The following is a 23,658-nucleotide window of genomic DNA, read 5'->3' as shown; positions in this document are numbered from 1 at the left end:
CTTTGAGCATTGGGTAAGACATAACACTCACTAGTTTGCCTCTATGTGTCTCTCTCAGCTCTGTATTCTATGGGCCGCTGCAGCCTTGACACCGCGGTGAACGTGTAACTGTGTGCCAGGTGTTGTGATTAATTTTACACCAAGACACATGTGCTGAGATGAATTTTCCGTAACTATCCATGATACACATGAGGTCTAAGTAATGGGGGATACCACATCACACCTTCAAAAGCCACTCTTGTTAAGCTACTACTAAAATATTGAAGCGCTTGTTACTTGTGTGAAGTATTTTGCACTGTTCAACTTGAGTAATGCGCCCCATTAAAATCAATAGGAGACTTGCGTATTTGGTAACGGTTCCCCCTGCTTAGCCAAAGAGAGGGTGTCAAAGTTACTTTACAGTGCGGAACTCCTGACAGTGTCTTCTCTCTTCTATTCCATTCCAATCAATGGCTGAGCATTCTAGCTCCCAAGTGGTTAAATGGGGTCCCATAGCATGTCCACTTAACCACCTGCCGGCTAAATTTTCCAGCCTAGCTCCCAAGGGGTTAAGTCGACCCCTACCTTGCTAGGGGAGGCGGAGTGGACAGCAGATGGAACACAGTCTGGCAACTGGCAGTCTGGCAACCAGAGGGCATAGCATACCCACTTAACCTTTTGGGGGCCTGACTGTAAGCAGTTATCTGTGTAGATGCTGGATACTGTCAAAATGATGGGCGTTCCGTTCATGCTTTTTTTTGTGTCTCTCTTTTTTGTTTTTTAGATATTAGTATCCTGAAGACAACTTCTGATTCAGTAGACTACATTGATCACCAGTGGATTTTTCTTTTTAATAAAATGGTCAAGGAGACGTGTGGGGTGTTTTTTATTTCAATAAAACAAATTTTCTATTGTGTGTTTTGTTTACTTTACAGGCTTAGTAGTGGAAGCCGACTGATAGATGAGAGATCCTTTACTAAGCTGGGGCCTAGTGTAAGCTCCTATAGAATGGTTAACACTACCCCCCATTATTATATATATACCTATACACAGTCATATAATATATGTATAACATCACTTACTATATATATCACTTGTATAATGTCACTGGGGAAGCTGCACAAGGTTTTGAGCAGAAATGTTTTCCATTAGAAACAATGGCATGTTAAGCTGGTTCGGCCTGGCGCTGGGTATTACATCTCGGTGACGGCTCTATTAGATCACTGAGTTGTGGATATCAGAAGAGAAAGCATTCTGCATAAACCTAGAAGCATCTGAACACTGAGACACTGAACACGGCTGAGTCAGCAGATCTGATCCCCGGCCAACACAGACTAATTACAGAGTGTTCTCCTCCCAGACAGCTCTGCTGCATTATGTATAGTGTGGGTGCTCCACTCCCCTGCCAGAACCCAGACAGCTCTGCTGCATTATGTAGTGTGGGTGCTCCAGTCCAGTGTTATAATGCATAAAGAATTGTATTATCTATGTGAATAAGGGTCCAATAAGGGTAATTTTTAGGGGAAGGAATCCAAAGTTTTGGTATGGGACTCATTTCTAGTTACACACCTGCACACAAGCATAGTGATTACTGTGGAATGATTATGTGGTGGATTCTTTCCAGTCTGGAGAGCAGCAGAGGTTTTCTATGGGGATTTTCTGCTGCTCTACACAGTTCCTGACATGGACAGAGGTGGCAGCAGAGAGCACTGTGCCAGACTGGAGAGAATACACCACTTCCTGTAGGACATACAGCAGCTGATAAGTACTGGAAGACTGAATATTTTTTTTCTATTTTATGGCAGTAAATAACAAATCTTTGGCACCAGTTGTTTAATGCTGAACTACCCCTTTAAATGATGCATTCACATTGCAGTTTCATTGTGCTCCAGCATACTTTATCCCATATATCGATGACTTAATTATTATATAAATGCAGGAATAGGGAAGATGCATTTAATCTAATGATAATATATTACAGTCAGGAGCACTATGAAGATGTGTCCGGCTAAACTTGCTGATGTCCTATAGGGTTCAGGCACATGAATAAAGCAGCCAGGGACAATGGAATAAATACAGCTCCATATAAATTGTTACGCAGCATATATATATATTCCAAATCCAAATCCATTTATCGCATTGCTCGGCCGCTGCAGCCCCATTACAGGAGAATCCCCCGCCTGCCGCCCAGACAGTGATGAGACACAGGACGTCTACTGACCTGCTAATGAGGACACTAACAAGTCCAATAAATCTCATCAGTCCTGCATGAGACAACCAGGCTGCAATACACTGCCAGAAACAACGGACAAAAACATTTTATACAATGAATTATACTGAACAGGAGAGATAGAAACTGTTAATTTACATTTTACCTTAAAGGGATTGTTTACCAAAAACGTTTTTCTTTGGAATCAACTGGTGCCAGAGATTTGTAATTTACTTCTATAAAAAAAAAAAATCTCCAGTCTTCCAGTACTTATCATCTGCTGTATGTCCTGCAGGAGGTGGCGTTTTCTCTCCAGTCTGACACAGTGCTCTCTGCTGCCACATCTGTCCATGTCAGGAACTGTCCAGAGCAGGAGAGGTTTTCTATGCGGATTTGCTACTGTACAGTAAAAAAAGAGAATTCCCAAGATACCAATTTTTCTTTACTTAAAAAAACAAAACAAAAAACACCTTGTTCTCACCCTTATAATTTTTCCAGCATTGGAGCTGGGTGAGAGAACATCATTTGCGCTGTGATCCATATATTTTATAATTTTTGCATTGATGGAATTTTTTTGATCACCTTTTTTTTCTGGGATGTGACCAAAAATCAGCAATCGTGGACGTTTCTGCACTTATGCCGGTGATTATTGTGCTCACAGCCCAACATGGTGCAGGGTGATTGGAAAATTGGCCATTGGCGCCCGGTGTTCTTTACGATGAAAGCAGCCAAAGGCTATGCTCCAACACGCTGCTGAAATTTAGCGACTGGCTGCCATTTAACGGCCATTGTTTTAAAATATTGGTAATTATTTGCCATTAAATGACGGCCATCCACTCAATTGTGTGTGAACATAGCCTTTTTGTGTTTTCAATCCACTCCTGATTCTGGTTGCAAAATACTGACCAAAAATACTGTGTGGGAGCATAGCCTAAAGATTATTTGTATTAGCATGGGCATTTACATTACTGCGGTTTACTCTGCAGTCTTCTCTTTGGCTCCATGCTTTACCCTGCTAACATCGGTTACATTATACGTACATATATCTGGCTGTGGCCGCTACTGGTGACCTCCTCCATGCACATCACTCACACGACACCTTCTCAGACCTGGCTCAGCAGACGGGTGGTTTTCTGCCAATGTTACCTCTATCTTCTATGAGCTGCTAAAAGAAAGAACAAATCAGAGCAGAATTCTCATGTACTCACTTTCCATTAAAGGGGTCGGACATGTCAATTCAGAAGTTTACAGCGTCAGAGTAAGTTCACCTGCAGGGGATCGGCCTCATCGCACCTTCAGGAATTTGTCAGGACCGTATATTACATCCGTAAGCTTTGTCCATAATCCGCAAACAATTCTTCCAAAGTGCATTCGCAATTCATATTTTTTGCAGACAAAATATGGGAAGGTGATAGTTTTAGGCTATGGTCACACATAGTATTTCCGTCAGTCTTTTTTCAACCAAAACACAGAAGCTGTGCAAATCTTTCCATTATAATTTTGCCCCATCAGTCCCATTTCTGGTTTTCGTTGAAAAAATACTGCACAAAAGACTGATGGAAATACTGTGTGTATATTTTTTATTAAAGTACTATATTTCCCTCCAAAGTTATACAAATTACCAATATAGACCTATTACAGGAAATGCTTATAAAGTGCTTTTTTCCCTGCACTTACTACTGCATCAAGGCTTCACTTCCTGGATAACATGGTGATGTCACTTCCTGGATAACACGGTGATGTCACTTCCTGGATAACACGGTGAAGTCACTTCCTGGATAACATGGTGATGTCACGACTCCCAGAGCTGTGCGGGCTGTGGCTGCTGGAGAGGATGATGGCAGAGGGACACTGAGGGACACAGGGCACTGGAGGACACTGAGCATCCCTCTGCCATCATCCTCTCCAGCAGCCACAGCTTGCACAGCTCTGGGAGTCGTGACATCACCATGTTATCCAGGAAGTGACATCGCCATGTTATCCAGGAAGTGACATCGCCGTGTTATCCAGGAAGTGGCATCGCCATGTTATCCAGGAAGTGGCATCGCCATGTTATCCAGGAAGTGACATCACCATGTTATCCAGGAAGTGACATCACCATGTTATCCAGGAAGTGACATCACCATGTTATCCAGGAAGTGAAGCCTTGATGCAGTAGTAAGTGCAGGAAAAAAAGCACTTTATAAGCATTTCCCGTAATAAGTTTATATTGGGGATTTGTATAACTTTTGGTGGACAATACAATACTTTAATAAAAATGTTTGCCAGACTTCACCTTTAAGGTGATTTGCATCTGCATTAAGATGATCATTTTTTTTTTTAGTGGACATTATATCCGTAATGTCTGCCAAAAATGTGGATCCCATAAACTTCTATTGGCCGATCCTTTCTGCAATTACAGCCAGTCCTAGGACATGATTGTAGATCAGTAACTACAGATGTGCGAATAACACAATAGAAATCAATGGGCCCTTAATTTGTCCGTAACTGTAAATGTGCAATTATGAACAACAGAACGTGTGAATAAAGATCTAAAAGTGAATTTTTAGGTCCCAAAAATTTACACAAGCATATTTTAAGGCTAAGTTCGCACAACATACAAACAACAGCCGTTGTTTGGCACTCAAAAGCAACGGCCGCTGTAGTGAGTGTCAAACATCTATTGTTGCACTGAAAGTTGCATTGATTTCAATGTAAAATTGCTGGAAATAAATGACATGTGAATTATTTCACGGTTATACCAAACAATGGCCATCGTTAAATACATTATGGGAACAACAGCCGTTGTTTACATTGACTTCAATGCAACACATTTTTCTATTACAAGAACGGCCGTTGTTGTAAATACAAACAACGGCTGTTCTTGTCATAAAAAATACATTGAACATAGGGAAAAAACATATAATGCAGATTTAGTCCCTATTTGTAATCCAGATCTTATGGTAATCTATAGGGCTATTCACAAGGCTGTGTAACACGTCAACATTTTAATCCTTTTTGCCAATGAAATATACCCATTAAAGTCTATGGAGAGGGATGCATCTGATCTTTACAGGCAGAAAAAGCAGAACTGATTTTTGGTCAAGTTCCCCCTATGAGGCTGGTATCACCGAGTGTTTGCGCCAAAACCAGAAGAGAAACCAACAGAAAAGAGAAGTATACGTCCCACTTTATATTTTCTATCTCATTTGAATCCACTTCTAGTTTTGGAACAAAAACTGCCAAGTGTGTTTCCAGCCTGAATGGAGCTTCTGCCCCCAGGATGTCAGCACTACACTATTAGGGTACTATTGCACGGAACGATAATCAGCCGAATCAGCCCTGTCCGGCCGATTATCGTTCCGTCTGATCGTTGATATAGGTTCTAACCTATAATTGTTGGCCACCGACCGTGCACCGCTACATGTAATAGCGGTGCGCGGCTGAGGATTTGTAAAATATATATATTACCTATCCATCGTCCAGGGCTCCTCTTCTTCCCAGGTCCCGTGCGCTGCAGCTTCAGACACATGTCAATTCTTTCGGCAGAATGCAGAATCAGCCCGTGCATAGAATGGTGTTTATGGCACTGGCGGAGAGGCGCGCGGCCGTGAACGGGTACGAGCTATGGAATGCGGTGGAAATTCTCTGCTCGGGTTCCGTAGTGTGAACCCACCCTAACAGTGGAAAATTTGAATGAAACAAAGAATAAAGACACAAAAAACTAAAAGACAATAGTAATAGTAGGAATCAGAGATTTCCCGATATTTATTCATGTTGGTCCATGTGGACATCCTATGGTGTATACTACAGATGAAAAGTAGCACCTGTGCCGGAGCGTCCGGATATGATGAGAACAGGATACAAAACCTACCTGGCAATATAGAAATGTAGTTACAAATGCACGTCCTATGCTAGCCAGACTGCGTAACAATGGGAAATACAGAGAAACAAAAAGATTTACTAAGATATCATGAATTAACAGAAACTGCAGGGTCACCTCAGGCCCCTAACATACAGGACAGACCTGGAACCCACCGACAGAGCGACGTCTACAGGAAATGGGATCTTTCTTACAGGATGACATCCAAACCCGCTGCAGCGACACTAGGCCGACCACACACACACACACATCATAGCAGCAGATGTGTAAACGAAGATTCGCATTGCTAAAAGTTTAGTTTAGTTTGTTCCAAATTCCCTCAAAATCTCGGAAAAAGACCAAGAAAAACGCCAGCGGATAAATGTTAAAGCCGGAGGTCTGAAAAACACCAAACAAAAAGTGTGTGTGCGGGCGCCCTTAGTATTGCACACAGTATTGTGCAGATGCAGGTTACTTCCATCCAAAGCCAGAAGTGGTTTGAAAAAGAACAGGAAAGAAGGTCATTACCTTCCCGCCGGATCCATTTCAGGCTTTGGATCCTTATTTTATATTTCTTACTCTAATGGCTTGTTTTCCTCCAATAAGCACTGGCTGTGAAATCACCTTCAGGCCTCATCCACACATCAAGTTTTTTTATTCCGTGACCTCAGATACCAGTGATACCTGGGGAGGCTACCAGTGTGGCATCAGTGATGCGGACAGGAGGGGGGGGGGGGCAGGTCAACAGGCAAAACTTTAGTATAAATTAAAAAAAAACAAAAAAAAAACAGACAGCACAGGAAGGGTGCATTTGTGTGTCGTGTCAAAAGCTTTGGTCAGTCCAGGTCTGAGTGTTCACAACCCGACCAATCACGCTGCGACCCACTCTGTGTCAGTGATAACAGTCGAGCTCATAGACTTACATTACGAGTCTGGCTCATCACATGACACAGAACAGGGAGAGGAATACACTGCACACTCCCGACTCTCTCCTGATTGGTCAGAGCCTAAACACTCCAATCTCGGGCCGACCAAAGCTTTTCACCTGTTTCTCTGACCTTACAGTAACCACCTCTTGGCTGGACCCTTCCCTGGAGGGATATCTGGTTAGATCAATGTTTCAAGACTCTTGAATGAGACTCTTTTTGCATATCTGTGTTTCCTAGGGGGCAATGCACATAGGATGCACTTTCACTTGCACTTTCACAATGCACTTTCTTCCAGAGACAGCACCGCTTTTGTCTCCAGTTCAGGTCAGTTATGCTCCATTCACTTCAATGAAAGCAAATTGGGAAACCCCAAACAAACTGGAGACAATAGTGGTGTTGTCTCTGGAAGAACTGTAGAATGGCATCTATGACAGCCGCCATTTACATGGGTAAGCCTTGCGGTTACTGCTGTGCCAAATACGTATGTACCACATGGAACTGCATAGAAAACAAGATGGAATTAGCTAAAAAACTGACCATCCATAAACGTTGTATTAGATCAGGGATGGGGAACCTTCAGCCCTCCAGCTGTTGCAAAACTACTACTCCCATCATGTCTGAGCTAAAGCTTTTGCTGTCCAGGTATGATAGGAATTGTAGTTTTGCAACAGCTGGAGGGCTGAAGGTTCCCCATCCCTGTATTAGATGAACATAACTTAAGCTTTTCCCTGTAGTGACATGACAACCATGACGTATAGTGCAATAAGATGCATGAAATATTCGCTCCGCTTTCCTGGAGGTGTAGAGAGAGGTAACTAAAGGTAAAACAGATATTCAGTGGTTTGTCTTGCAATATGTATGTTATAGCTAACGCTACATTTATATAGTAAGCCTAAAGCTACACTACTTCTTTTGCATGCTATGTTATACAGGTGTACAAAGATTTTTGATGCTCACAAACCTTGAGTTCCATTTTATAGTTTATGCTGAGAGCACCTGTCTTGGAAGCTGAAACCTGGATATGCATAATAGAATGTATTGTCGGAATGCATTCCATATAACAGTGTTTGATCGTTCCGGCATTTTGCATCTGTCTACAGGAAGATAAATAATTATAAATTAAAAAACAAAAATCTCCAAAAATACATTTCCAAGACCCAGCTCATGGTTCAGGCTGCGGAGCGTCCGATTGTCCAAGTAAACTTTGATCGGTTTGGAAGTCAGTGTCCTCTGGGTATTGAAGCTGTAATTCTTTATTTGCTATATAGTGATCTCCTGCAAACTCAGAGAAGTAAAGGGCGATATCGGGGTGCTGAATCGGTCCTGGTTCTGGATGCGGTTCAAGATTTTCTGAGAAGGAGAAAACAGACAATTAAGAGGTTTATGTAGTCATATAATATACAACATGACAGGGGCGATCACCAACCCACCCTGATACGTAGCCCCTTAAGTCCCACTTGGACTTAGGACACAAATAAGGAAATACCAGGGTAGCCCCTTTTGTGCCAAAGTCTAACTCAGCTGCAAGTATTAAGGTGTTAGTGTTACTAAATCCCATTAGATTCAGTTTTGCCATCACCATTGACTCCTGTACAAGCCCATTTGTCTTTCATTACATTTGTTGTGCATTTTCTAGGCTTAATGTTTTATGTTTTTTATCCTATTCTATTCATATATCCATCAAAATCAGCACTTGTGTACCCCACACTACTATAAGACGTACAGATAAAAACTAGTCACTACGTACCCTGAGCAACATAACTGCAAGACCCATCATCAAGCAGGATGCTGTAAAATGGCTGGTTTGCTCCCTGAGGGAGCTGATGGACACTCAAGTTTTCGATCCAGTCTGGAGGCATCATGCAGACGGGATCCCAGCCAAAGATCACACCACGATAATCATACCTGTAGAATATAGAACAAAAAGAGGAAATCTCAGTGTGATGTGAACACAAGCATAAAACATTCAATGATATTAGCGGTCAATAAAAGACATTTTCAGAGACACCTTCTTAGACAATCTAGGCAGCGGTACTACAACTTACCAGCAGTTTTTGGGAGCCCCTAATGCTACCTAAAAGCGTCTGATTAATCTCAGTGCTATTATTACTGACCAGGATTTTCCCATTGCATTGTCTGTCTCCACATAAAACTATTATTTAGCAGGACTAGCTTGTTACTATGACAATGATTTACTCTTATGGGTTCAGTAAAGGAGTTGGACACCTTTGCATTATGACTAGACACAATGTGAACATGGCCTAATAACAAAACCAAAAAAAAAAAAAAAAATCAGATATAAGTGACAGCCAGAAAGACATAGGTTGCCGCACTTTCTTCTCGGCTGTAAAATTATAATAATATTTGTATAATCGCCAACAGATTCCGCATGTCTGATGACGTCAAAAGTTTTTTCAAATGACAGTAACGCTTTAAGGCAGTGTTCACATTACAATTGTATCCTCCGATGTTGCCGCAGTAGAGGAGGCAGTGCTGTTTATTGGCAAGTGCTCCTCCATAGGCAGACACCTATGGACAGAGGAGATGCCTGGGTGCATTCACACCATGATTGTGCCCTCCCAGGCAGGAACACATTGGCACACTGTCAAAATCTGGTGCCCATGTCTGTGAACAGACAGACATGGACCCATTTCTAATAACCTAAATATAGTTCTTAGCTAACCAAGTTTGAGCCATAGAAGTAAGGGGTCTGTGCCTGTCCAGTCACAGACATGTTGTCATCCTCTCAAAAGTTGGTGCCAAAGTATCTGTGCCTGAGAAGGCACAATCATGGTGTGAATGTACCCTAAATGCAGCCAGGCAGCTCTTCTGTCCATCCATGGCTGCTCATGGAGGACCACTTAACAATATGTCACCGTCTCCTCCACAGCACCCCCTGCTTGAGTGTAGTGTAGTGTACTGCTATGGAGAAGGCACAGTGATATATAGGTCTCATGCTCCTCCATAGGAAATCATGTATGAATGCTGTTCAATGCTTTTCCATTTTCTTCGGGGCTCACAAGATAAAATTGCCAATTCTGGTAGAAGAACATGCATGTCAAGTATTGCAATAAATAAAGCATAAGTGATCATGCACTGGTCACAGACCATGTGAAGATTGTACTGTACTTTCTACATTTATTGTGAATAATATGTAGTATAATAATGGAATTTGATATCACTCGTGCAGGCAGGTGTGGGCTAGATGTTCAATATAATGGTTTCCTACCTTCTGTGCCTTACAATAAGTCCTACAGTATAACACACGTCCTTCTCACTCGATCTCAGCTTCACATTTGGCCCGCTGTCTTCTTTGCGTCTCTCTATATGCTCCAAAGTGTGCTGGACTAGATAAGCCACCGCACCGTGCTGAGAGGGGTCCAAAGCTTGAATGTTCTGCAGAATATCCAATACCTAAAATGCACAACAAAAAGTTACTGGAACGCGGCACATGGCGAATCCCTACCCGTAACTGCAAGGGTTTCACTTCTCATACGACTGTTTGCAAAGGCTACAAAACACACATGAGACATATATATGCTATGGAGATTTTATTTAAAGGGGTTTTCCACTCAGGTAAAACACATGGTGAATTATCCCTCCTCCTGCAGACTAACAACTTATTCCCTTTGGAAAAAAAAAAAAAAAAAAAAAGTGTCATCAGAAAATCAACTATTATGTAAGTCAGGTTCTTACATTAAAATGTATCTCTGTCATTTTCAATTCATTGCTAGAACATTGGTCTGAGCGGCCGGTTTCCTGGCCGAATGTAACAATGCACTGGGAGAGAGGGCTCCCCTTTCATCTCCAGCCGAGAACCAGTGTAATATAATTCTATGGTGCCAGGTCCTGTGCTGTACATCGATGCTATTGTGGCAGCTCTGTCTCCTAATACATTATTATAGGAGGCAGGGAGAACCGGCAATCTGAAAGCTACTTCACCGATGAATTCAAAACATAGAAGATTGTCGATAGAAAAAGACCACCGGGTCCGTCTAGTCGGCCCTATTAGTATTTCCCCTATTATCTTAGGATAGATATATGTATATACCAGGCAGGTTACATTCTGTTACTGTAGATTTACCAACCACATCTGCTGGAAGGTTGTTCCAAGCATCTACTACTCTTTCAGTAAAGTAATATTTTCTCACGTTGCTTCTAATCTTTCCCCTAATAACCTCTCACTGTCTCCTCTTTTCTTGAGTACAGTTTTATTCTAAAAAAAACACTTCCCTCCTGAACTAAAATGACCAATCTAGAAGAACGCCTGCACCGTCCCCTATGGCAGTAGAGATGGACTTAAAACTTTTCTCTTTTTGTTTTGCTGATTTTTTTCTCATAGTTTAGAATAGTAAAACCATATAAATCATACATGCAGCTGTTGTTCTAATTCTATACGGGTATTTCCTGGGACGTTATAACACCTGGCGGATGATACCTTTTCAGGCCAAATGCCCAGGTGGAAATACAGCCTGGCCTGTAGCAGTAAGTGCTGCACACTGTCAGGATACATGGCCAGGTACAGATCCAGCGACACTCGCAGCAGCATAAAGCTCCGATCTTTCCTTTCTCTAAAAAATATAAAATGCAAATTAGAGTAAAATCTGGTCAGTTTGTACAGGTTATATGATCAACTAATTAGAATTACCAAGTGCGGCTATTTGGGAAACCTTCTCACAATGTAGCAGCGGTCTCTCAGGGAGGAGGCTGTGCAGCTTTCTTTTCATTTCTGCTCCACCCCAATGCACCTGCTTTATAAGGCTATGCTCACACACAGTAGTTTTGTTCGGTATTTTGTAACCAAAACCAGGAGTGATTGAAAATACAGAAAAACTATCCTCACCCACTGTTGAAATTTAGGGGATGGCCGTCATTTAACGATGTTTTCAAATAACAGTAATTATTTGATATTAAATGTCGGCCATCCACTGAATTGCAGCACCTGTGAACATAGCCTTTCTGCGTTTTTAATACTGAGCAAAAATACTGTGTTTGAACATATCCTAAAGCTTGTGCCATTTCTTACTTCTGTATATGTCTGAAATTAGTTTAATAAATGTGACAAGTTTTCTAGTGCAAGCCAGAAAGCAAACATTTAAAGGGTTAAAAAAAAAAAATAATACCGCTACTTTCTTGCAAAAATAGCACCACCCCTGTGCTCAGGCTATGTGTGGTATTACCATTCAGCTTCATTCACCTAAATGTAACTGAGCAGCAAAACACCCACACCAAAACCATGAGTGGTGCTATTTCTGTAAGAAAGTGGCCATAGCGTCCCTACACCTGGATAACCCTTTTAAGTCCCTACTTCTAAGATCAACCCTTCCATTTGCAGTAGTTCCTCTAATTGAGCATCTTTGTACTACAGAATGTCTCCGTCTCCATTCCCAAACCACCATTATCTCCTGCTCCATTCCCACCCTACCAGTCAGCAGTGCTCCCCATTGTTCATGTACCAGTAGCAGCTATATACTGTATAATATCAGTAGTGTGGGACCCTGGTGACTGGATGTGTGGAAATCTCACTGTATTTTTGTGCTATTTATGTGTATGTATACATTTATGAAGCCAGAATGATAGATAACGCTTTTCTATGTGTTCGTCCTGGTGTTCTCACCTCTTGCCCAGGTTAAGGAGGTTCCCCACCATCCGCTGCAGGACTTCCTTGGTGCTGACTGCTGCGTAGAACTCTTCAGTAACGTGCTGGCCAATCATGTATTCACATTCCTTTACAGTAAGACATTTCCCATATCCAAATGCATCCACATATACATAATCTGTGATGTTAGAACCACTGTGAAAAATTTAAAAAACGATGAAGGGACTGTGCTGCCTTACTATAATAATGTTTGATCATAATATAATGAGGCGGCCTATAACTTTCTAGTGTATTGTATGTGATCAATAAAAACAGTGACTGATCATGCTCAGTGTACGGGGATGTCATCAGACCAATCCTGGCACAGAACTTCTCAGCAGTGGGGTCTACAAGGTTTTCCTGTCCTCCTATCTTTGACACACAGCACTATACAGAGTCGTGTTCTTATATCTAGTGCCCAGGCTGTATGACAGGATCGCTGTGTGTGGCAGCTTCTCTACAGCTGGCAGTGACTTATCACCGCTCACTCAGCTACTGGTTCTACTACAGTGAGTGGTGATAGCTGTCACTACTAGCTGTACAGTGATCATGTCACGCAGCATCCCCTGGGCACTGTATATAACACAGCCCTGCTCTCTATAGCTCTGGGTGGCATAGATAGCCCTGCAGTTCCTGACACAAACAGCAGAGGGGCGGTGTTGCCCTTTACGGCTGTTACTCAATGGAAGTGAATGTATAACAAAAACACTTCATAGAAGTTATATTACTAATTATAAGGGTAGTTCACTATTTTTTTTTCCTTCAAATTGGTTGTTGCCAAAATGCCAGAGATTTGTAATTTATTTCTATTAAAAAAACCTCCAGTCTTACAGTACTTATCAGCTGCTGTATGTCCTACAGGAAGTGGTGTATTCTGCTGCTCTGGACAGTTCCTGACATGGACAGAGGTGGCAGCAGAGAGCACTGTGTCCGACTGGAAAGAATACACCACTTCCTGCAGGAGATACAGAAGCTTATAAGTACTGGAAGACATGAGATTTTTTTTTTAACAGAAGTAAATTACAAATCTCTGGCACCAGTTGATTTGAAAGAAAACAAACGATCCCTTTAAAGCAATGTATTAGCAAAGAAAAATATATATTTTTGATTCTCCAGAGTGCCCCTTTAATAATGGGTATTTTTTTAACCACATTGCGGTGGGGTGGGGGGGATGGGTAAGCTTTTCTGCCATTAGGATGCTAATGTAAAAAAGACTTTAGATATTATATGAAAAACAATGGGAAACATGACATCTGTTGGTTACAGTTGTTAATAGCACAAACATTCTAACAAAAAGAATCTGGATAATAAAGCTAATACATATTACGTAGTTTTTCTGCCTCTGTTTTGGTGTCCATAATACCGTGGAGAAAACCTATAAATATGAGTTGGGGGATTAAAGATATATTGTCTCCACATCATATAAAGTTACTAAGGCAATTCCTGCCTACCCCTGGTCACCTTGGCACCACCGAAGCATGAAGTGATGAGGAAAATTGACCGGCTCCAAGAAAACTCCGAGACGTTTGGCCAGAGTAAGATACAGCACAGAAAGGCTGATGGGGATGCCCGTCCTATTGATCAGGACCTAGGAAGAAAAATATGGAAGAAATTTTTTGTTGTTTATCCCTGCTGCCGTAAAGAACAAAAGGCGACTAATCGTACATACATGTGGACGTTGCTGAATCCACGTAGTATACAAATTACTATACATTCTCTTACACTATAGATATGCCTGCTGTATAGTGGAATAGAAGTATTACTACTGATGCAGACACTTCCAGGGTCAATTGTTTACATTCTACAGGGTTAATGTACAAAGAAAAAACGCCAATTGCCTGAAAGTATTTAAAAACTAAAAAAAAAGAAGAAAAAAACATGTCAATCATGTAAAGACGTTCCATAAGTTCTGATCAGGAGGGGTCTTGGTGCCAAGATCCCCACTAATCGCTTTATCGGGCGCTTCTATCTGGGTCTCTCCTCGCTGTACAAGCTTAGCTTAACTATAAAATTCATCTCCTGCAGCAAGAAGAGAGACAGGGGGAAGCACTTAGCTGAACGCTTCTTCTAGTGATTGGTGGGGGTCTCAATACCTCCCTACTCTGTTCAAGCAAAACTTTTGGCTTGTCTCTATGACAGTAGTGACAGTAACATAAGGACGCCAAAATCCCTGGATCAATTGCCCCTGCCTTGTCTTTTATTCCTCTAGATGTAATGGGTGGACCCCTGATATAGTTATGGGCCTAGGTACGGTCCATATATGTATTCTAATTGTAACATTTTTTTTAACTACTGCAATGGAAAATATTTGACGCTTCAACAGTCTACCAGCTACTGCCACAGGCTCCGTCTACTACAGGCTCCTTCTGCTAGCTACTACCACAGGCTCAGTCTACTAGCTACTACCACAGGCTCAGTCTACTTTTTTGTTGTATAACTGTAAGGGGCTAGATCGCCGCTCGTTTACTGGGCCAATTCCACGGCCCGATGATTGTTAAGCGAGGGCTGCAGGGACATCGTTACCGATGTCCTTGCAGCCCTTGCTGCATACATTACCTGTCAGGTCTTCTGCTCCGCTCCGTCTTCCTCCTCGGGTCCCACGCGCTCTAGCTTCAGAATGGCCTGTCAGCTGACAGGCCACTCAGCCAATCACAGGCCGCGGGGGTCCCGGCATGTGATTGGCTGAGCGCTCCGTCAGCTGACAGGCCATTCTGAAGCTAGAGCGCACAGGACCCAGGGAGGAAGACAGAGTGGAGCAGAAGACCTGACAGGTAATGTATGCTGCTCCTTCTCAAATCGTCGGTCGCCCGCCGTGCACCGCTATTCAACCGTAGTGATGCGCGGTGGGGGAACAATAATTTTAGGTCTGGCCCTAAATGAACGATCAGCCGATGACACGATCATCGGCTGATCGTTCTCTCTATTTCACCGAACAAAAAAATCGGCCGAATGGGGCCGATTATCGTTACTGTGGAATAGGGCCCTAAGGCACATTAGTGAAGCATTATTAAACCTGTGCAACAGAAAATCTGGCTTTTCACCCAATGCAGATTTCTTCTAGCACATTGCTCCAGATACATTTAAAGTCATTACAGCATATGTGTCAGCCACTGCCAAGGTGTTGTGACGAGCACCATACAATTAAAGGCCAAGGGAAACGTCATTTGCTCTCTGCCTCAGGTCAATAAGACCCACATCTATTTATGATGTAACATGATCTAAACACAGCCTGACATGCAAAGCTACTTCCAACCATACCTGGTGGATATAGGAATTTAGAGGATTATAAAAATCTGCCACATTCCCTTTAAACTTCATCTCAGTGAAGAGCACATGGTTCAGAGCAGCCAGAGCTTGTCCTTGTAAAGTAAGATCTTCTATGTAAGAGGAGTCGCCTGTGTTAACCAGAATGTCCAGTATTATATTCAAGCGTAAGCATCATCATCCAAATCAGAGACAAGTCACAAAATGGAAACATTTCAAGTGCAAAAACATCTGTCTTAGGGTACGTCCACACGTACCGACTCGCAGCGAGATCTGCTACAAGTTAATTTCCTGGCAGGTCCTGTGACTACATACTCGCGGCGGTCTGTCAGACCGCTGCGAGTATGTAATGAAGCCGCCCCCTCAACCCCACAGGACCTTAAAAGGAATCTGTCAAAACTCAAAAGTAATTCATGTTTCTAACTGCTGACACTGTAAGATGACATTAGATCGGGGAGACACCCGTTACCTTTCATACATCGGTCTGTGCTTCCAGAACATAGGAGAATGCTTTTATTATAGAGTAAGAAGTCAGAGTCTTTCTTCTGCTCCTGAAGTGCAACAAGCCATAACACCTCCTCCATCCCCCATCAATCAAACAGGGAGGGGAGAGAGGTTACATTACAGCTTGTTGCTATTCAGGAGCATGGGAAAGCCTCTTATTCTCTGCTACAAAGAGTAAGAGTCAAATGATTTTTCATTCTGTAAGAACAGACAGATATAGGAGAGGCACCATGTGTCCTTGTCCTAACAGCATCTTAACAGTGTCAACACTTTGAATTGCAGACAACAGATTCCCAGTAAAGTTAATCTGTACCCTTGCACCCGCCTTCCAAAGCACCTGAATAGTTTTGATGGTCACATCAAGACATGTCCAGTCCGGGGGTCCGGTATTCGGGGGTCAAATCAACTTTGATTCCAGCAGCACTTTGTCAGTGAGGCGAGGCCTTGAACATCCGTGCCGTAGGCTTGCAGCACTTCACTGACGGCAGCACTTCTTCGGCACGCACCTGGGCTGGATCTTCTGCACGTCAAAAATGAATATCCAGCTCACGGGCATGCCGAAAAAGGAAGGAAGGCGGAGAGAGGAGTGTTGGCCTAGGGCACAGATCCTCTAGGCTCTGGTGACAGGCAGACCCCCGGGACCAGACTTGTCTTAAAGCGATCATCTAAACTGTACCGGTGGTTTAAGGGCTGTGTCCAAAGCTACAGATTCACTTTAAAGGGGTTATCCAGTGGTACAAAAACCATGGTCACTTTCCTCTAGAATATGCAAAAGAGGAGCCCGTGGAGCCTCATTGAAGAGTCTCAAAACACAGGACTAGCCAGATATCTCTCCGGCAAGGGCCAAGCCAAGGGGTGGCTCCTGTAGGGAAACCACCACATTAAGTGGCCCCTATAAGGGGAAAAACCAAGGCCAGATATCCATCCACATACAGCTGTTTTGGGGTGTTGCCCCTCATCAGTGTGGAGCAGGATTCTGACTAGGTGGGAGCAATGCCTAGTAGAGCCATAAGAGAAACAGATCACTGATCTCAGGGAGACCAGTCAAACAATAACACTGCCGGCTGCTGGTTAAAGCGGTCAATGCAGTGAAATCCTAGGTGCATTGCCCCCTGGGAAACTTGGCATTTCTCCCACCTAGCCAGAATCCTGCTCCACACTGATCAGGGACAATGCCCCGAAACAGCTGTATGTGGATGGATACCTGGCCTTGGTTTTTCCCGTAATTACATTGACTTATAGGGGCCACTAAATATGGTGGTTTTCTTACAGAGCCGCCCCTTGGCTGGGTCCTTCCCGGGCTCCACGAGCTCTTCTTTTGCATGTTCATGTTTCCCAGGGGGAATGCACCTAGGATTTTACTGCATTGAGCGCTTTCACTAGCAGCCGGCAGTTTATCGTTTGGCTGGTCTCCCCGAAATCAGCGATCTGTTTCTCTTATGACTAAGCTTCATTCACTTAAATGTAACTGAGTTACCAAACCTGCACCCAAACTGGAGACAGTAGTGATGCTGTCTCTTGAAGAAAGTTCCCATGTTTTTGTAGCGCTGTATAACCCCTTTAAAAACAGATGTTTCCCTTAGTATCTACCTCCAAATGGTGTTTCTTTGCACTGTAACACACTGTAATTTATAATAAAATACAATAATGCACAGTGCATCTTATAGCATTTCCTATATAAAACTGATTTTCATTATCAGGAAGACAGACAATGACAATCGTGGATATTGCTACAAACCTGCCTGCAGGGACAAACTCGGATGTCTGCTGTTTTTTGCATTCAAGTAAACTTTCACCCTCCTTATCAGGTCTTCAATCTGTACTTGAATATTTTCAAGGCTGATGTCTTCTAGAGGATTACAATACTGGTCGATGAGAACTGCGCCTGGGAGAAGACAAAAGCAGACGCAAAATCATCTACAGGCGCTAGATAATAAGTACTTAATATCAGGCTACTTCATATCTAGTTGCTGAATACAGAAGATTGTCAGGATTTGTTTAAAGACATTAAAGTTACACTGTTTAAATTTCGTTTTTTTTTTCAGAAATCAATAGCACAGGCGATTTTAAGAAACTTTGTAATTCGGTTTATTAACCGAAAAATGCTTTTTTTTATTATAAAAAAGCAGTTTGAAGCTCTCCCCCATCTTCATGATTGTCTATGGTGAGAGGAGGGGTGAAGGGAGATGAGGCACCAAAACAGGACAAAGTTAATTTACAGGTACATCACCTGGCTATTTCCTCTGAAGTCAGCACTGACCTCTCTGACCTCTGAATACCGGCTTTCACACATCTCCCTCCTCCCCCTCCCCCCTCCATAGGTTACACAGGGCACAACTGATGTAAAAGAGTTGAGATTTCCTGATAACGAGCAGTGGATGAGAGAGAGGGGAGGACCTGGGGAAAGTCTTTTGAATGCAGATAATGGCATATTTGCCTAATAAACCCAATTACAACGTTTCTTAAAATCGCCTGGACTATTGATCTCTGCTAAAAAAAAAAATAAAAAAAAATTAAGTATTCACTCAATCTTACAACCACATGGTAAGGCTAATGTCACGTTAAAGGGCCTTTTACACGGGCAGATTATCGACAGGGCAGGTTGTGGTGCCAGAAACCCTCCTGCAGCTGATAACAGGCCCGTGTAAAAGTGACAGCAATGAGCCAAGGACAGGGAAAACGCCTCATCGGGTCTTCAGAGTAGGCAACAAGATTTATTGTTGCCACCCGCACATTTTCCTGCGTAAGATGTGAAGGCAGCATCAATAAAGGAAAACTGACAGCACAGATATGTATATACTGGGGTCTGGGATATGTATATATCTGTGCTTTCAGTTTAAATATGACAAGCAGCAGTATATACTTACCATCAGCGCTGCTTGTGATCGATCCTCCAGCTTTATCTTTAGACTCCGCCTCTTCCAGTATGATTGGCAGCCGGAGGAGGCAGGGCCTGTAGATTTGGATGGAGGACAGCGCAGATTTAAGTACAGACTGCTTGTGATTAAAGATGGGCAAATTTACAGTAATAAAGGAAGAGCTTTGTTATCTCTGCCGCTTATCTGACTGCTGTTCTATGCCGCTCCTCCCCGGGTGCTGGCAAAAGCTGGACACAGTCCTGGGAAACTTCTCCCAGTATCCAAGGACTGGATCCAGTTTTTCCCGGGGAGAAGCAGCACAGAGTTAAACGGCAGCCGGCTGATGAGAGGATTGCAGAGATAACGAAGCGCTTCGCTATTACCGTAAATCTGCTCATTTCTACTCATGATCTTTAAACTAAACACACAGATATATACATATCCTATGTGTACAGTATATTCTTTATACAAATCTTTGCTGTCAGTTTCCCGGGCCTTGTATCGTTTGTGCAGCCCAGGCCTCTTGATTTGTTGTGCCGTGCACACGAGCGCCCTCATTTTTGCCACCGCTGAAGAAAAATCCTGAAGTCTAGAAGGACCCTTAGCTGCCTAATCTTGTATACATCAAAGATGCTGATAAGTACTAAAAGACTGGAGATTTTTAATAGAAGGAAATTACAAATCTATAAAACTTTGACATCAGTTTATTTATTTATTGTAACTCTTTAAGATATTAGAAAAATTGATGCTAATGTGTAACTATCACGCTGTATGGATGGCAGTATATAGATTAAAAGTAAACTAAAGGCTGTAGACTGTTTGATATCAAACAGTGGGCTATGGGCATTATTTTGAAATCATATCCTGCAGTCCGAATAGCGCGATACCCTTAAGAACGTGGTAAAAAGTTAAAAATCTCATTGACAAACCTTCCAAGAAGTCTTGTTTATCCACAGGTCTCTGAAGAAATTCCTTTAACTTGCATATGGTAGCCTCTTGACGCATGAAATAAAGGATTTTTTTCGCACAATACTTCTGTGTCAAGCATTTCCTAAAGACAGAAAGACAAGTTATGATGTATATCTTGAGAATGACAACGTAAATGCAGAGGAGAGAATAGTGAGAGGAGTCCTGAGCGGCAGCACTGCCCACTATAGCAGAGGTCTATATGCCAGGAGCTATAAGCACAGACACATCTGTAACAAGGAAGCCGGAGGACAACCCGTGTCCCGTTACACAAGGTTTCCCTTTCTGTTTGGTTCAGTCATCTGAGAACAGCGTACTGAATCTATTCTGCAATAGGAGATCCTGTCTACATATAACCAACATGGTGATCATCAGAGGGGCACTAACCAACTAAGAAATAGTGTAACAAAATAAATATTGATTGCTGATTATATATGTTGCAGTGAAATGATAGAATCCAGGGATTTGATCAAATCCCGGGAAATGATGGAGTGACCGCGCCATTCCATCAATTCCCTAGAGAGGCCGGGGGGAGCAGGAGGCACATAGCAGGGGAAACTAGCGGAACGGGGAGCAGAGCTGACAGGCTGGGGGGAGCAGAGAGGCGATACGGTAAGCAAATTCTATGTCACAGGGGGAAATTATAGAGTTCATTCCATGGTGCGGTCATTTCATCATTTCCCGGGATTTGATGAAATCCCTGATTCTATCATTTCACTGCAACATATATAATCTGTATCTGCTGTTCTTTAGCCTAATAACCGTGGCACAATCACAGGCTCATATTCTCCCATATGTTATCAAATACTAATGCAAAAAAAAAAAAACAAGGGCGACCACACAGTTTTACAACCTCCGAGGCCCAGCATGACATTACTGCAGGTCCTTACCCATTCTCACTTTTGAGGATCAACAGTAGCTCATCTTCAATGAAGTGTACTGGGTAACCAGAAGTGTCCAAATCATTAAAACCTTCACATGGCATACGCTGAATAAACAGAAAGACAGGTACAATTATTATAATGTCCACATCTACTACAACTATGCCTGGTCCAACCTATAAAGCTTAGACATACTCCTAACAATGTAAAAAAAAAAATAATAATAATAATTATCATCAGCATTAAAAACAAATGAATGTGGAGGCAACAGAGTAATGCTGACAGAGTGAAAAAAAATTCAGGAGCAAAAAGGTCCTGGCACTTGCATCTATGCATCAGGTGACGTTTATTGAGTGTTTATGTAGGTGTAGCCGGTATGTAATATCTTTTCTGGTCGTGATATTATGTTATAGATTAGATTTGTAGGTGTTTATTACAATTATATTATTATTACATTGGCTTGCTGCTTTATACCTGGTGCTACTTAATGTTAAAATGTACATTAAAGACATTATCCTAAGATGAAAACTTATCACCACTCCCCAGGACAGATAATAACCATGTGATTAGTGGTGGTCTGACAGCTGGGACCCCCACAGATCACAACAATGAGGGGCCATTGTCCCCCAAGTGAAAGAAGCAGCAGGCAGCAAGCCACATACATGTTCGATGATGAGTGTCTTGGAGAACGTGGCCACTATCCTCTGGGCCTCTATACCAGCCATGTATCTGGACTTGAATTCTTCCCGCCAGTCCAGAAGGTCCAAATAGTTGTAATACTTTATAATAGACGGCCATCTGAGATAGAAGAGAAATACTGTTAGATAAGTATCCTGAAAGTCTCCACAATAACAGGCAGGCAGCGCAGTTAGGATGGAAGCTGAATGTAAAGGCAGGTACAAGGACTACTCAAAGCTTTGTAGACATTGGATATCGCACACATCATATGAAAAAACAGCCATAAAAAAATAGTCCAAAAATACAAGAGGGTGAGAATAAAAAGGTTAGTATAAAAGGTAGAAAGTGAGAAGCAGCATCCATAGGCGGACGCACAGCGACACATAACATATACATGCAGAAAGGGCCGAAATCTCAAACCAGGATAGGGGAGAGGTATGGTGCCAAGAAGCTGCCGCACCCACCTGGCTCCAACCTGGCAAAGAAACTATTGGGATCCTACAATGTGGACACCTGAATACCTACACACATGCCCCAGCCTGCTGAATGGGATCATGCGCTAAAGAAGTCTCAGGGGTTAGAGAAGAGGGAGGGGCATCACCATGGCAACGGTAGAGGCGGGAGGGGCATCACCATGGCGACGGTAGAGGGAGGGAAGGGCATCACCATGGCGACGGTAGAGGGAGGGGCATCACCATGGCGACGGTAGAGGGAGGGAGGGGCATCACCATGGCGACGGTAGGGTAGAGGGAGGGGCATCACCATGGCGACGGTAGAGGGAGGGAAGGGCATCACCATGGCGACGGTAGAGGGAGGGGCATCACCATGGCGACGGTAGAGGGAGGGGCATCACCATGGCGACGGTAGAGGGAGGGAGGGGCATCACCATGGCGACGGTAGAGGAGGGAGGGGCATCATCATGGCGACGGTAGAGGAGGGAGGGGCATCATCATGGCGACGGTAGAGGAGGGAGGGAGGGGCATCATCATGGCGACGGTAGAGGAGGGAGGGGCCTCACCATGGCGACGGTAGAGGAGGGAGGGAGGGGCATCACCACATAACAGGGCTGTCCGGGAGGAGAGGGGGGCACTACCCCATACACCCCTACACCCCATGACTGGAGCAGACACCACATAACAGGGCTGTCCATGAGGAGAGGGGGGCACTACCCCATACACCCCAAGACTGGCACAGATGCCATATAACAGGGCTGTCCGGGAGGAGGGGGAGGTGTTCGCACTTTCCGGCCAGCAGAGAGGCAGGACCCCACTACCGCCTCATACTGACCTATCACTCACCGGGCATACAGCTGCCTCCGCCACACCTTGCCCCGGGCGGCGCACACATCCCGCAGCCGCCGGCAGCTACACGTCACGCTGACGATGTCCTTATGGTCCAGGTCCCCGGAGCACAGGACGAGCTCCAGCAGCTCCCCGGGGAGAGACAGGAGGCCCGGGCACAGGACCCGGTGCTCATCGCCGGGAGACTCGCTGCTCTCCGCGGAACCCGCTCCGCCGCCTCCAGCGCCGGGACTCCCGTCACCTGACAGGGAAGCCGCCATGTTCTGTTTACATGGGTGACGCGTTATCAGAGCGCCGGGAGGAGTCGCGCCGTGATGACGTGTACCGCGAGGGAGGCGGGGCCTGTTGTGACAGCTGCGGTGGGCGGGAACTCTCAGTTGTGCTGTATGGAGCGTATGTCATGGAAATAGAAGAAATAGAAGAGCTCTGATTGGTTGTGTTAGAGGCCTCTTAGGTTGGCCCTCACTTCCCCCTTGTTCCCTGCAGGAAGGGCCACACGAACAATCCTTAGATTGTTTGGGCACCCCGTTGGAGTCAATTGCAGTCTGCAGCCACCACTACTATTGCACGGAGCAACGAGCTGCAGATCATCGCTGATCTGTGAATATGT

At 43.7% G+C, this 23,658-nt stretch overlaps 1 protein-coding gene across 4 annotated transcripts; it reads right to left on the bottom strand.

Annotated features, from left to right (window-relative positions):
* Window positions 1-5,908: 5,908 nt before the first annotated feature.
* Window positions 5,909-23,326, bottom strand: FBXO21 (F-box protein 21). 4 transcript variants are annotated; one of them, XR_011362077.1, is made up of 13 exons: window positions 23,046-23,326; window positions 21,732-21,867; window positions 21,079-21,176; window positions 20,152-20,273; window positions 18,103-18,249; window positions 15,855-15,991; window positions 14,048-14,184; window positions 12,576-12,752; window positions 11,397-11,529; window positions 10,188-10,372; window positions 8,706-8,863; window positions 7,670-8,308; window positions 5,909-7,532 (listed from the first exon to the last, which is right to left on the bottom strand). XR_011362077.1 is itself a non-coding variant. In XM_069960747.1 (12 exons), exons 1-12 carry the CDS (start codon window positions 23,306-23,308, stop codon window positions 8,121-8,123), a joined length of 1,881 nt encoding a protein of 626 aa, XP_069816848.1. In that variant the 5' UTR covers window positions 23,309-23,326; the 3' UTR covers window positions 5,909-8,120. The 4 variants fall into 4 exon arrangements, 2 of the variants coding, with proteins under 2 accessions (XP_069816848.1, XP_069816849.1); XR_011362078.1 differs by having other exon boundaries at window positions 5,909-6,041; window positions 7,920-8,308; XM_069960747.1 differs by having other exon boundaries at window positions 5,909-8,308.
* Between the last annotated feature and the right edge of the window lie 332 nt (window positions 23,327-23,658).

Source organism: Dendropsophus ebraccatus, chromosome 3 (genome assembly GCF_027789765.1).
Source record: "Dendropsophus ebraccatus isolate aDenEbr1 chromosome 3, aDenEbr1.pat, whole genome shotgun sequence".
NCBI lineage: Eukaryota > Metazoa > Chordata > Amphibia > Anura > Hylidae > Dendropsophus > Dendropsophus ebraccatus.
Note: the sequence above shows the minus strand (reverse complement) of the source record. Positions and strands in the feature narration are given on the sequence as shown.

Coding starts and splice junctions, on each gene's coding strand:
- FBXO21 (XM_069960747.1), bottom strand. CDS start 23,308: ATGGCGGCTTCCCTGTCAGGTGACGGGAGTCCCGGCGCTGGAGGCGGC. Junction 21,868..23,045: donor CGGAGGCAGCTGTATGCCCG/GTGAGTGATAGG, acceptor CTTCTATCTCAG/ATGGCCGTCTATTATAAAGT. Junction 10,373..11,396: donor TGGGCATTTGGCCTGAAAAG/GTATCATCCGCC, acceptor TGTGCATTTTAG/GTATTGGATATTCTGCAGAA.